The following is a 15,433-nucleotide window of genomic DNA, read 5'->3' on the forward strand; positions in this document are numbered from 1 at the left end:
TGGCGGCCATTTAAAAACTTTGAATTAAAATATTATTCTCGTATATGAGCAGAGAATATTATAAAGCAAGACAAGTTATTGCTTGATATTCGTGTATGATGAATAGTAAATGGAAGATCAATAATGTATGATTAATAATAAAAGGGAGTTTGTAAATATATTTCATATTCTTTGACAAATATAGCATAAACATAATGATTTCTCTAGATTTGATAATAGAAAAAGTGTTAATAAATCTCACCAGGTTTACTTCTGTGAAGATCTGTGAAAATCCTATCAAGATCGCCAAGATTCATGGAGCCAGACATGAACTGGGCTGGAATCTGCAAGAGAGCAAATAATAAACTTACATAATTGAAAAAGTTTCAACACTACCAATGACATAGAATGTTTTTTACTTTTCTAGTCCAATTACATAGGTAAGGAAAGTATTGCTTACCAAAGAAAATAAAGTTAGGCTACCCCAATTTCTAAATTTCTATACGTTTCAAGGTGCCCTGAGTCAAAAAAGTGGTTTTTGGGTATTGGTATATAATGTGCGTATGTATGAAAGTATGTAAAAATATGTAGGTCTATGTATACGATATCCCATCTCCCAAATAACGGAATGACTTGAAACTTAAGGTCCTTACACTATAAGGATCCGACAAGAACAATTTCGATCAAATACAATTCAAGATGGCGGCTGAAATGGCAAAAATGATGTCAAAAACAGGGGTTTTCGCGGTTTTCTCAAAAGTGGCTCCAACGATTTTGATCAAATTTATACCTAAAATAGTCATTGATAAGCTCTATCAACTGCCACAAGTCCCATATCTGTAAAAATTTTAGGAGCTCCACCCCATCTATGCAAAATTTGATATTAGATTTTCAATTATCAGGCTTCAGATACAATTTTAACGAAAAATAAGTAGAAAAGATTGAGCATGAAAATCTCCATAGTAACATCTATATAATAAGAAAGAGTAGGGTTGTGTTTGTTCGTTTGTTCGCATCAAAACATGTCAACTTGTGGATTGCATGCCGGAAAAACGGGACAGATTTAGATCTCCAAATTTTGCACGTAGATTCTAAAAATATCAATCTCGTGCACCTGGAAGCCCAAATTTCAATATTTTCCTTCTAGATTTTTCAGAATTAATATTCAAATTTCATTCATGCTACCATACATGAAGTTCCATACGTCATAGGCTACATTGTTGTAGCCCAGAAGTGTTTTTTATGAGGAGGTTATAATGCAGTAACAAGACAATCATTTTCGAACCGAGCCGTGTAGCGTAACGGTAAAACGCTCGCTTTCGGAGCCGATGGTTCCTCGGTTCGAATGACGATTCATCCCAAATTTTTTCCCTCGAAACGTATCATTATCAATTATTTTTTGAAGGAATTTGTTTTCATTACAATTGAACTCGGATTTTATCAAATAATTATTTTTAATGTGAAATTTTGCCACCAGTACAAATGAAATGGACATAGTCTTCATGCTGTAGGCCTATCATTGAATTTCATAAGAAAAACAGGAATAGATAACAATAAAATAAGTAATAATTTATATTTTTCAGTTATAATGTACTATCAGACACAAATTCGCAGTGAAACGAATATTTTAGGTATTTTGTTTGGAATTGGGAAAACAAAAGGCTGCCTGTTTCAAATTGAGGAGGATCTAATCAATACTAAAATTTATTGATGTATTGAAAAAATCAATATGATTCTGTGAGGTTTTCAAGTATTATGTCTTCTTCAGTTATCTTTACTATAATAAAGGAAAGAACAGGCTTATACACGTAAGGAATAGGGAATTATGTTTGACGCATCATCACGTCTGAACTACTCAACTGATTAATTGGAAATTTTGCATATAGATTCTTAATTAACCGAGGATGGTTATATGCCTATTTTCAGTTCTTCAAGATTTCATTATGTCAAGTTTTCAATTTGTCATGCTCCAGTTGTTGTATAGAAGCAGCTGAACATTTCTTTTAAAAGGGACATTAGATGATAGGTATAATTGGGGATCCTATTCGAATAAAAATAACTGTCGCATAAAAATTTTGAATTAAACTTGAATTTTCATTTAAACTTAATTTTTTGAAATTGGAAGGTAGTCATATGACAAAATTAGAAGACAGAAAACTAACGTTGGTCATATGATACAGAATTTCAAGGGAAAATGAATGATGAAAAAACCGCACCGATTTGTCAAACCGTTCAAAAGTTATTCTCATTCAAAGATACTGATAAATCATCCATCTATCCATCATCTTTACTATAATAATGGAAAGAGCTGGCTCATACACGTACGTGAAATTATGTAGGAAAATTATGTTTGACGCAGAGAGTGGGGGTGACTGATAAGTACGTAAAGTCGTTGATGTTTTCGCTGTCCAAATTATCAGCTATTTAAGTGGTTTATTGCTAAGTGAGGGATCTAAAATTTTGCATACCGGTTTGAATAAGGGCTGTGAAGAATTGTGTTAAGTATATTTGCGATTCCTAAAGTATTGACTGAGATATAGCGATTTGCTCAATACGATCACTTTGTTCAGAAACACAACGATTGAAGAAGCCATCATTTTCGTTGGAGATTATCTTATCTTCGTTTTAGAGTGATGAGTGGGTGAGTAGAGGAACTTATTTTTCTCACCCTCCTCCCAAACGGCCGAATTCTACTAACGGTTGATTACAGCAACCAGCTGTTTTTTTGCGATTGTAACGCTATCTCGCTTCAAAAATGGTCTGTAGACTCTGGACGGAAATTTTGAATTTCTATTTGAGTACTGTTTTCTAGATGGGCACTTTCGTCTTGGATAATTTATTTTGCTTTAGAATCCAACACTTATTCCCGGCCTCTCTATCACCTTTTACCTTTGCCTGTCATCTCAGGAGCTTCCCATTTCTTCCAAAAAGCCTTGAAAGCTCTCTTGGCGCTCCCCTCAGCTTCCTTTGCCACCTAGTCCTATTTTTTTGCGCTGAGTTGTGATTATGAGTTGGAGAGTTTACAAAGTGCTCGATTTGCAAATAATTAACGGATACAAATATTCTAGTTAGCTATATCGTCGTCGTCGTCTTCCTACAAGGATTAGGCAAATTGCCTGTTCCGACTTCAAACTCACCATCACATCCATCTTTTACGGGGTCTGCCCACACTTCTCCTTCCAACCGGGTTATACAACATGACTGCCCTGGGAATCCTGTCGCTCTCCATCCGACAGGATTATATCCTGTCCGACAGGACAGCTATATCGTATTGAACTAAATTCAGGATGGCATTAAGCGAGAAAGTTATGTTTGCAATGCTGGAGAAAATAAAAAATGAGATCAACGATAGCACGCTCACAATTATTAAGCAAGTGATTAGTGAATTGAATATTCCATCGTTACTTGAAGAGCAAAATAAAAGAATGGATAAGCTGACTGAGGAGAATGATAGATTGAAGATCGAGGTATCGCGGCAACGGGTAGTAATAGATTCCATGCGTAGAGAGAAAAATCTTATATTTTATGGAATGGAGGAGAGAGAGGGTGAGAGGCGTGAGCAGATTATGGAGAAGATAATGGATTTGAGTAATAGTGTAATGAAAGTCGATCTGAAAGAGGCAGATATCGATTTTGTCAAACGATTGGGAACTGCTGGCCCAGGTGTCAAACGCCCAATAATGTTGTCATTGGTATCGAACATGAAGAGACAGAGTATTATAAATAATAGTGCAAGATTAAAAACCTGTAAGCTATCTGTGTCTCCAGACTATGACAAGGAAACTAGAGAAAAGAAGAAGAAGTTGTATTCAGTCCAAAGGCAACTGCGGGATGCTGGCTATGACGTTAAAATCAAGGGAATCGGACTTCTAATCAATGGAAATTATACAACTTGGGATAATTTAACAGAAGATGCGCTAAAAAAGTATTTTGAGAAGGCCTCGCAATCAGCATTCTCTGCGTCGCGTAGAAGTAAACGAACCGCCCATCAGAAACAGGACACTGCGATAGCTACAACTGGAGGGACCATAACTTCATATCTTTGTACAAAACGCGGCCAGCCAAAAACGTCAATCCGGAAGATAATACTATACGGAATATTCAACTATATTGATTTGAGGTAGTTTCTTACAATTTAGCTGGATTCATTAGTAGAGTTAACATAAATAAAAAGTTTAAAGAACATAGACCTTTCAATTTCTGGGAAAAAGGTGATAGTATTCTAACATGGAACGTTTCCACTGTGTGAAGCAACATCTTAAGTATGCATTTAAGAGTGAAGAAAAAATAGGCTGCTACTCGCGATTTGATACAGGCTCCTGCAAAATAACGACATCGAAGAATTATTGGACATTCAATGATCCAGTGAAGCTCTGCTCCCTATGCAACTGAGAGAAGAAGAGGATGTGGTTCACTTTGTGCGTAAACCAGAACAGAGGCTTGCTAACATGGAAGGAGCTGAAGTACCTGAATGGCAGCAGTTGGACAGACATCATTTTTGCTTTCGTTGGGCGACTTGGCAATATTGATTTCCATTAGTTAAGGAGTTGTATTCTGAAGTAATCTTCGTGAAAGACAATTCACAAATGTATTGTTAAGTCTCAAGTTTTTTTTCTCTATCTCTTTATTTTGTACTAAAAAAGAATGTCAACTTTATTTGTTTTCAAATCAAATATCATGCTACTTACTCCTCTCCCCCAGACGGATCTAATCCATGGGGTATTTCGCCGGCAGAATAATATTAACGTTTTAGAAGTGCACTTGCTTGTAATGTATTCGAACATCAATAAAGGCTTTTATTATTATTATTATATTATGTTTGACGCATCATCACGTCTGAACTACTGGACTGATTGATTTGAAATTTTGCATAAAGATTCTTTATTAACCAAGGATGGTTGTAGGCCTATTGTCAAATTTCGAATTTTTTATTACGTCAAGTTTTCAGTTTGCAAAGTTTTAAAATAGACCCTTGCGAAGCACGGGTTACCTACTAGTTTCAACATAAAATTGAAAAAAAATCTGGTGTGGCGCACTCACACAACTTTCCTTGCCGTTATGAAAATTGATCACCTGACGCTAGTGTTCTCGCGCATCTCAAGTCTATTATTCAAAAATCTGTCCCAGCTGCTGACGGGACAATAACGCTGAAGACACACGATGTCTGCTATCTCTTCATAGTGAATGATTTAATCGAATCAACAGTTGCCAACAGTTTGCAATTGAAATAATCACATTTTCTCGAATTTCGAGTTTATTTTCAATTTTAGGTGGAAATGTTACTGAACATTAATTGTAGAGATTTTCATGCTCAATCTTTTCCTCTTGAATTTTTACGTTTAAATTGTAACTGGAGCCTGATAATTGGGAATCTAAAATAAAACTTTGCATAGATGAGGCGGAGCTCCTGGAATTTTCACAGATATAAGACTTGTGGCAGTTGATAGAGCTTATCAATGACTATTTTAGGTATAAATTTGACCAAAATCGTTGGAGCCGTTTTCGAGAAAATCGCGAAAAACCCTGTTTTTGACAACATTTCCGCCATTTTGAATCGCATTTGATTGAAATTGTTCGTGTCGGATACTTATAGTGTAAGGACCTGAAGTTTCAGATTTCAAGTCATTCCGTTGATTGGGAGACGAGATATCGTGTACACAGACGCACATACACACACACACACACACACGTACAGACCAATACCCAAAAACCACTTTTTTGGACTCAGGGGACCTTGAAACATATATCGTCGTCGTCTTCCTACAAGGATTAGGCAATTTGCCTGTTCCGACTTCAAACTCACCATCACATCCATCTTTTACGGGGTCTGCCTACACTTCTCCTTCCAACCGGGTTATACAACATGACTGCCCTGGGAATCCTGTCGCTCTCCATCCTTTCAACATGCTCTTTCCAGTTTTGCCGATTTTCTTCAATCTTCTGCCCTATGGGGATTATGTTGAGCTCGCTTCTTATATCAACATTATGTAGCCTATCTTCCCTTGTGCACCCTTTTACTGCTCTTAAAAACCTCATTTCGGCAGCCTGTAACCTACTCCATTCTTTCTTCCTAGGTATCCAAGATTCAGAGCCATATAAGAGCGTTGGAATAGCCATAACCTTATAGAATTTAAGTTTTGTCTCTCTCCTGGCTCTGTTTCTCAAAGTCCTATTTATTGTTCCACAAATGGATTGAAATCTATTCAATTTTACACTCAGTCTTGGTCCATTTCATAGGTTATATCACAACCCAAATACTTGAAGTGTGATACTTGTTCCAGGATTTTATTATCGAGGACTATTTTAGATATCAATGGATATTTTCCCTGGAAGGCCATCACCTTCGTTTTGCTGAATGAGATCTTCATGCCATACTCAGCACTGAGAAGATTCAGATGGTATAATGCTCTCTGCAGATCATCCTCAGTTTCTTGCAATATTACCTGGTCATCAGCGAACCACAGTGAACTGAGAATCATCGTAGGAGATATCTGGATGCCTCCTTGTATCTTTTGCTTCCAACTTCTACACAGATCATCAGCATACACATTGAACAATGTTGGAGAGAGCGGACAACCTTGTCTTAAGCCAACATTGGTGTAAATTTCCTGTGTTAATGAACCTAAAAATAAATTAATGAAACGTATATAAATTTAGAAATTGGGGTACCTTAATTTTTTCGGAAAGCAATACTTTCCTTACCTATGGTAATAGGGCAAGGAAAGTAATAAGCTCGAAATTCGAGAAAATGTGATTATTCAAATGCAAACTTCTTAATGAGAGAGACAACTGCTGATATTATTAAATAATTCACTGGAAGAGATAACAGAATTGAGATCATCAGCTGATCAATCTTAAATCCAAGTTTAAATCTTTAAGTTTCCCGAAAACTCGATTCTTAACGCTGGAAATATTCTTATATTTTCAAAATCATGTATCATAAGTCAAATTTGGTCGAAAAATTAAAAATTTATTGCTGACTGTACTTAAGTCCATATTCTCAATTTTTTGTGTTTTTATCCAAAATGGCGACTGATTAAAGTTTTAGTTTTTAAAGAAATGATTGGTAAAAAAGCAATGAAACTTGAAACAACACTTTTTTGAATGAATAATGAAATACATTGAAAAACTTGTTATTTATTATTTAATAATCTGTTCACTATTATTTACAATTCATTTTACATTTTAGATAATACTATTAACATTTCATATACATTTATGACAGACTGGCACACTGCCAAACGTGGAAAGGAAAGCATTTCGAGCATTTTTCGAATGAAATGTAAATAGTAGTAAACAAATTACTAAATAAATAACCAGTTTTTTCAATGTATTTCGTTATTCATTTAAAAAAGTGTTGATTTGAGTCTCATTACTTTTTACCAATCATTTTTTAAAAACTGAAACATCAATAAGCCGCCATTTTGGATACAAGTATCATAGACATTTTTATTGATGGTATCTTTCTTGTATTGTGTTTACATTTAAAATATTCGAGTTTTTTCAATGTTTCCAAATTTTCTTATCTCAATATTATTCGTTACAAGTGGTAATTGAGTGGAATATTTCTAATCAATTTTTCAATTCAAGCCATCTAAGTTCAAAATTTATAGTTTTCATGTTTATTTTGGACTAAAATTTTACAAAAATTGTACACGTGAAATTCTAACCTTATCTTGGACTTTGTCACCTATAAATTTGGAAGAAAAATGGCACAAGGACTACTGTACCTTATTATTTTATCTACCAATGTTATTACATTAGTGACATTTGCATTGTAAATAAAAATAAATAAAACAGACCTTACCTTACAACACAACCCCTAAGTCACCCCCTTATGAGGGGTTGAAATCCAGTTGTACGTCAAAAGGTAGAGTATTCGACCAATAACTTATCCTGAAAGTTACAGTATTATATCTACAACAGTCTCCAACTTATTGAAGGGTTCCCATACATTCGACTCACTCTGTATATAGAGTGATTATAGAAGGACTTTAGAACTTTGGAAGCACATAAATATTTATTGAAATTACTTACAGAATTGAGAAAGTTGTCATTTTGTTACAAAACACTTCAAGTTTAAGGCGTGGGGGTTAATTTGGTTCGATGTGACACCGTTCGTAATGCGACATACATCTCACCAATAATCGATTTCTTGAATAATTCTACCAGCATATCAGGCGTAACTTGTGCAACCGCAGCGATTCAAATGTGATCCGATTTCAGAGATCATTAAGATTGTCTCCTGGTAGAGGCGGAACATAAACCTTATCCTTAATGAAACTCCACAGGAAGAAATCCATCGGTGTAAAATCCGGTGAGCGAGGTGGCCAAGCAATTGGCCCTGCACGGCCAATCCAGCAAAGTTGCAAGCGAATGTCTAGAAAATCCCAAACTTCTCTGTGGAAATGAGCTGGTGCACTGTCATGCTGAAAGTAGCAGGACACTTCTTCATTTTGTTCAGCATGACAGTGCAGAGTTCACCAGCTTATTTCCACAGAGAAGTTTGGGATTTTCTAGACATTCGCTTGCAACTTTGCTGGATTGGCCGTGCAGGGCCAATTGCTTGGCCACCTCGCTCACCGGATTTTACACCGATGGATTTCTTCCTGTGGAGTTTCATTAAGGATAAGGTTTATGTTCCGCCTCTACCAGGAGACAATCTTAATGATCTCTGAAATCGGATCACATTTGAATCGCTGCGGTTGCACAAGTTACGCCTGATATTCTGGTAGAATTATTCAAGAAATCGGTTATTGGTGAGATGTATGTCGCATTACGAACGGTGTCACATCGAACCAAATTAACCCCCACACCTTAAACTTAAAGTGTTTTGTAACAAAATGACACCTTTCTCAATTCTGTAAGTTATTTCAATAAATATTGATGAGCTATCAAAGTTGTAAAGTCCTTTTATAATCACCCTGTATATTGAAAGAGATTAAATCTCTGTTTCTGATTGCATGAGAACAATGACTATTGATTAGTCATTGAGATCATTCGTTGATTTGATTTTTAGATAGTTTCATCTATTTTGTAATAGCAATGAGATGTCCGTCCGTCTATTGTTTCATTTCTAACCATATTTTGTAGCACTTGTAATATCGATGGCATTCGAAGTTGTACCACTTACGTCGAGAGATTTGAGTTTCTGCACTTGGTCATGTATAAGCGATATAAGCGGCGATATGACGATGGCGACTCCCGGCGTGAGCAGGGCCGGCAACTGATAGCAAACAGATTTGCCTCCACCGGTCGGCATCAGAATGAACACGTCGTGACCGAGCAGAGACGCGTTCATAGCTTCCATCTGATTTGGACGAAAGCTGTGAAGGCCAAACGTCTCTCGGAATACCTGCAACAATAGTCATTGCTATACATTTTATGAATAAGTAATTGATAATAATCATGTTAAAATAAAAGTCAGTACAATACATTTAGTGAACACATTATTGATATGTTACAAATACTACAAGACATGAATAGTTATTACAGTAGTTACAGCTAGTAGTGGTGAGTAGTATGTATTGGAGAAGTGGAATGCTTACCAGGCTTGACAGAGCATCTGAAATGCTCTATTCCTTAAATAAAGCTGATACATTGAGATCTTCAATGACTACTGTTTTACAATTGTGCTCAAAACATAAAAATATGTTGAACTTTAATGATATTCTCATACCTGTGAGCTGTAACTTAATGAAGGTTACTATAAAGCTTCTATCTTACACAGAGTAAGCTGCTGGAACTGCTGAATCAATAACTTAAAAATGACTGATTAATTCTTATAAGAATGGTTGTTAAAAATGAGTCAATTTTTTATTAAAAAATCAAGTAATCTATACTATATATAAAATAAAGAATTGTACTTAAACATGTACAAGTTAGGTAACACATGTTTGACGCATCATCAAGTCTGAACTACTGCACTGATTAACTTGAAATTTCGCATGATGTTTCCTAATTTACCGAGGATGGTTTCATCTTCATTAGGTCTGTTTTCATTTTTATTGATCAATTAATTATAGCTTTGATAATTAAAACAAATTTATACAACGTGTGATACAGAACTTAACGTAAGATGAAATACTAATCGAATAGTTTTTCTATTGTTAATTATTACAGTTGTTAATACTTTTGATATTCGTACGGAACAATAAGATTAAATTCAATCCATTTGTGCTTTCAACAGACCCTTGCGTAGCAGGGGTAACACTTGCTCGTAAGGAAATAAAGACTAGAATAACCTAATTGCAATTGAAAGAATGTGAGGATATATGGCACAGCGCTTGACAAATATTCTTAAAATTTATTAGAATCGAACTACCTTGAACATTTCTTTCGAATGAGGATATTTGAGACCTTTGAAATCTTTTGCATCGTCATTGAACTTATTCATAGGTGCATTCTCTCTACCTGCAAAACAAGCACATTCAAATGGATACAACTTTCAATTTCAATATTAGTTCTATAATTTTCAAGAGTAATAAAAATATTAATGGAACGTTAGACAAACATTCAATAGAATCAAACATTTTTGCATCATATAGATTTTGCAGTTCAATAAGTGATCAGCTAAAAACAGAAAAGTACACTATAGTTAGGTATAGCAATAATATAAAACAATAATCTCAGTTGACTTCGTAGGACAGCTTCAATATTGAATACGGTAGAACCTGTGATTCAAGTCATCCCGGCATATCTGATCTATCTAATATCAATTGTTGATTCTTGTCAATAATGATTAATTCTATCTCAAAAATATTTCGCAAACCAAGTTTTTTTAGATTAAATGATAAGCTTTCTAAATTGAGATGGAATATTCTGGTGAATCATTACATTTCAAAAAAGCCTACAAATATCATTGGCAATTTGGTAACGGTGTGGAGTTGGAGAAAGATGCGTTGTTCAATGACAAACATGGATAGCAAACCAATGTTAATCACATGCAAACTGTAAAACGTAAATCTCACTCAAGATAACTTACCTTGACTAGGAGTTGAGAGCATTTCGAAATCTAAATCATCATCTAACAACGTCCTAGCAACGTTCTGAGTTTCAGGCCCTATTTGAAATCCTGTAATGAAAATGAATTTAATATTATTATTGTTGCTAGTTCATTCTTGAAAACTGACACAAACATTTTACATTAAATACATTGGAAATGACACGCTTTGAGCTGGGACCAATAAATTTCAATTATAATTTCCAGTTCATGATAGTCAAAACTTTCAGAGCTTTGAAATCATTTACCGGTGGTTTAGATGCCACTAGCCGCTAAAATAAGCAAATATCTCAACAAAAATAATAATCTACAGAAAATGCAAGTTCCATCCTAATTGAGAGAACTCTGAATATTTGTTTATTATTCACCAGAATTGTCACAGAATAGTGCAAGGGTGATGGGATTGATGAAGATTATAGATGAATTGACCAACTATTTTATACTCTGGACTAAATAACTTTTGACTTGGGATGGGCATGAGCAGCAGAGAAGGCATAGAGCGGTAGAGATACAACGGCGGCGATGTTGCCGTTTTAAACCGGCCAGCGTTCTCTAATTTCTAAAGAGTATTTAAGCACTCATGTAAAACTTACGTAGTAAGCACTGACTCGACTGATTCTAATCGACAAATTGGCAACTGCGCTTTCACCTATTAATTACTCTATCCATCACTGTAATTGGCTGATCTCCCTCAGTTTCTCTGCGCCGCATATTCCTCCAAGTTAAAAGTAAATTTTGTACGGAGTATAGGTACGGTATGCTCTGAAGTGAATTTATTTATTTCGAAGCCAAGATATTACTGGAGCTGGCCTCAAGCAGTCACCCTACCGACGGGAGCACCGACAGCACGTCGCGCAATCCCCAACTATTTTGGAAATGAGGATATTGACAAAAATAATACAATAATTGTATATCAGATACTTATTATCTGATGTGGAATAAAAAAAATAATAATCTGATGACAAATAGGATAAAGCAGAATAATGCAACCGTTAAAACTCACCAGAGTTCGAGTTTCCTTTGGCAGTTGACATTTTCGGTGTAGATTCCGCAAAACTTTCACCGCCTCGCGGCAATGGGGTCATGTTCTTAGGGAAGAAAGGAGCCTTCACAGAGCTGGTGATGTTTGGCGTGGATACTTTGAACTTATCAGGTGATTGTGGCACGAAATCGTCGTCATCATCAATTTGTATCCTTTCATAAGTCTCAAGTTCTAAATCAGTTTGGAGATTACTTTTCAAACGTCCAGAGTAGACAGTGTTTCCACTAGTTTTGTTATTGAGTAGAAAAAAGTTTCCCACTGTTTTATGAGAGAACGGTTTTGCATCAGTTTCAGATGAATTGGTATTCCCGCTAATCCTGTTTTCACGAGAATTGGAGCTACCTGCAGCTTTACTATCAAGAAAATAAGAGTTTACTTTCGATTGCTTCGTTTCCAAGTTCCGGTTCACAGGTTTATGATTATCTTTCACGGTATTTTGAGGTGGAGTATTTGAAACTGAGGAGTTCCCAGCTATAGAGCTCCTGCCAAACTTCGGTACAAACGCCCCAAATTTACTATTTTTCGGCGGTTTTGTAGCGTCATTATTTGATGTAAAATTTGATAATACTGGACTATTTGGATAACTGTCACCAAAACGTTCACTAGCTGAACTAATCGAAATCACTGAGCTCTGCAGACTGTCTTTCAAGTTTTCTTGGTTTGTTTTGAGGGTATCCACTAAATCTTTGCGATTAGGTATTGAGTTTTCTACCGTTGTAGCACTAGAATCACCGAAACTATCAGCCATTGTAGAATTGATGGAAACTATTGAAGTCTTGGGTGTGAATCCTCTAGAGCGTACAGAATTTTCTTGACTATCGTTTAAGCCCCCATCCAATCGTTCACTTCCATAACTTGTACTGCTTAACCTATCAGAATCATTTTTATCTTTGAAATAAATTGCACTAGACTTTGAAGGTTTCTTCTCAAAATTAAAACTTCTCGTTTCACCTACTTCTTTCTGTTTGATTTCATTTTTATCAGTATCACCCAATGATTTTTCATCATATTTGTCGGTTAAAAAATCGGAAATACCTAATATTGATGAAAAGTTATTATTTGAGCTTCGAAGGCTTTCATTTGTTGATAAACCAAAATTCTCCGGAGTAGAATCATCATCATGGAAAGGTCTTGTATTATTGTCTTCAACTGGCAAATACGATTCATCTTCGTCAACAGCGAAACATTGATCCTCTGTTCTTTTCTTTCTCTCTTTGATGAGAGCTTCCGTCCTTCGTATTTTGGCTTTTATTCTTTGTCTCATCATCATGTATTTTGTTGGAATCGATTTTGATTTTTCACATCCTGGAAGTTTATCAGCGATTTCCGGAGGTAGACTCACAAACCAGTCGAAGACCTTTTGAAGAATACTTCTATCGCATTTTTCAAGACTATCCACAGCTGAAAATAGTTCTCGGTCTGACAACTGCAAAGAAACAAATACAACAAAATAATTGGTTGATTAGGAATAATAATAATAATAATCAACTTGTGCAAAACAACCATAATTATGATAGAGCTATCTATATGCTTTAAGCAAGCAAACATTATTGCACACCATGTTTGATAATTGTACTCTACGCATTTGAGAATTAGATAATGTAGCCTACTTAAATTTTAGAGTAGAATGATCTGACATACACAAAAATTTAAATTACCCTTGAAGACAGTTTAATATTGTTACAATATGCAGAGTGTCCCACGAAAGTTGTAACAGTCGAAGATAATAGATTCTACATTAAATTTACAACAAAAAATGTACTGTAGCATTTTCTTGTATCGACCTTAGTTTTCAAAATATGTCGATTTTTCTATATTTTTGAAAAAACGTCAATAACTAGAAAACTATTAGTCGAAATCTAATTCTAAGGACATGGTTGGAAAGAGGAAGAAATACCGGTATCCAATAAGATTCTTTAAATGTGTTCCTTCAAGCGTTTTTGAACTTTTAATGGGCGTTTTCAACTATTTATGATCGCTGAAAGTTGAAAGAATAGTACATTCGTCGAGTTCAAAGCAAAATTTCGATCGGTTTGAACGTTCATAAAAAGTTTAAAAACGTCAAAGTAACAAATATATGAATCTAATGCCCGGTTTCTCAGTCGTTCAATAAACAACGCTATAGCTGTTTCTATAACGCTATTAAATAACTTTATATGTATTCAATACATTTTTATTTGTTTCTTTTTTTTTATTTATAGAATCCATAGCTATGGGACGATTTATCTGTTCAATAAATCTGGCAACATGGCATGCTCCCAAACCGGCCACTTTCGTAAAGAAACTTGGTGCCGGTTGCACAAAAGCCTGTTAAAGATTAATACGACAAGAACCAATCAGAGATGCCGTTTTATCAAGAAGGCCTTCTCTGATTGGTTCTCGTGAAATTGAACACGGTTAAAATTTAACCGGCTTTTGTGCAACCGGGCCTTGATGCTAAGGTAACCATGGTAAGCAACCAAATCTTGGTTGTTTATTCTATGCTGCTTGTTGTGAGGTAGATTATTTCCTATGGCACTGACATCTTTTGGCTGATGACTACAAAACAAGATGGCTGACACCAGATAAGGGCTAGCAATGCTAAACTAGTAGTTCTATGAACAGTAGACCTAACGCAGTATTATCATCCACAAGTACCTGATTGGAACTATAGACCTTATGGAAATACAGCAATAGACTGGCTTCTCCACACATCTGTGTAATCACTTGTCAGCTGATTTATGATGAATAATTCTATAGTCTGATTTTTACTTTCCTTGTCCTATTACCATAGGTAATATTGCTTTCCGAAAAAAATTAAGATACCCCAATTTGTAAATTTCTATACGTTTCAAGTCCCCCTGAGTCCAAAAAAGTGGTTTTTGGGTATTGGTCTGTTTGTGTGTGTGTGTGTGTGTGTGTGTGTGTGTGTGTTGTGTGTGTGTGTGTGTGTGTGTGGTGTGTGTGTGTGTGTGTGTGTGTGTGTGGTGTGTGTGTGTGTGTGTGTGTGTTGTGTGTGTGTGTGTATGAGTGTATGTGCGTCTGTGTACACGATATCTCAACTCCCAATTAACGGAATGACTTTAAATTTGGAACTTAAGGTCCTTACACTATAAGAATCCGACACGAACATTTTCGATCAAATGCGATTCAAGATGGCGGCAAAAATGGCGAAAATTTTGTCAAAAACAGGGTTTTTCGCGATTTTCTCGAAAACGGCTCCAACGATTTTGATCAAATTCATACATGAATTAGTCATTGATAAGCTCTATCAACTGCCATAAGTCCTATATCTGTAAAAATTTCAGGAGCTCCGCCCCATCTATGCAAAGTTTGATTCTAGATTTCCAATTATCAGGCTTCAGATACAATTTAAACAAATAATTTCAAGTGGAAAAGATTAAGCATGAACATCTCTACAATTAATGTCC

General features: G+C 35.5%; 1 protein-coding gene across 1 annotated transcript in view; it reads right to left on the minus strand.

Moving 5' to 3' along the window:
• The window catches only part of LOC111048479 (Bloom syndrome protein homolog), a 39,682-nt gene extending 26,098 nt beyond the window's left edge, over window positions 1-13,584 (minus strand). The window contains exons 1-6 of the mRNA XM_039436657.1: window positions 13,570-13,584; window positions 11,985-13,449; window positions 10,964-11,053; window positions 10,304-10,392; window positions 9,113-9,334; window positions 242-323 (exon numbers count right to left, since the gene is read on the minus strand). Coding sequence (XP_039292591.1) covers window positions 242-323; window positions 9,113-9,334; window positions 10,304-10,392; window positions 10,964-11,053; window positions 11,985-13,449; window positions 13,570-13,584 — 1,963 coding nt within the window. The remainder of the gene's footprint in view (window positions 1-241; window positions 324-9,112; window positions 9,335-10,303; window positions 10,393-10,963; window positions 11,054-11,984; window positions 13,450-13,569) is intronic.
• Between the last annotated feature and the right edge of the window lie 1,849 nt (window positions 13,585-15,433).

Source organism: Nilaparvata lugens, chromosome 10, assembly GCF_014356525.2.
Source record: "Nilaparvata lugens isolate BPH chromosome 10, ASM1435652v1, whole genome shotgun sequence".
NCBI classification, from domain to species: Eukaryota; Metazoa; Arthropoda; class Insecta; order Hemiptera; family Delphacidae; genus Nilaparvata; species Nilaparvata lugens.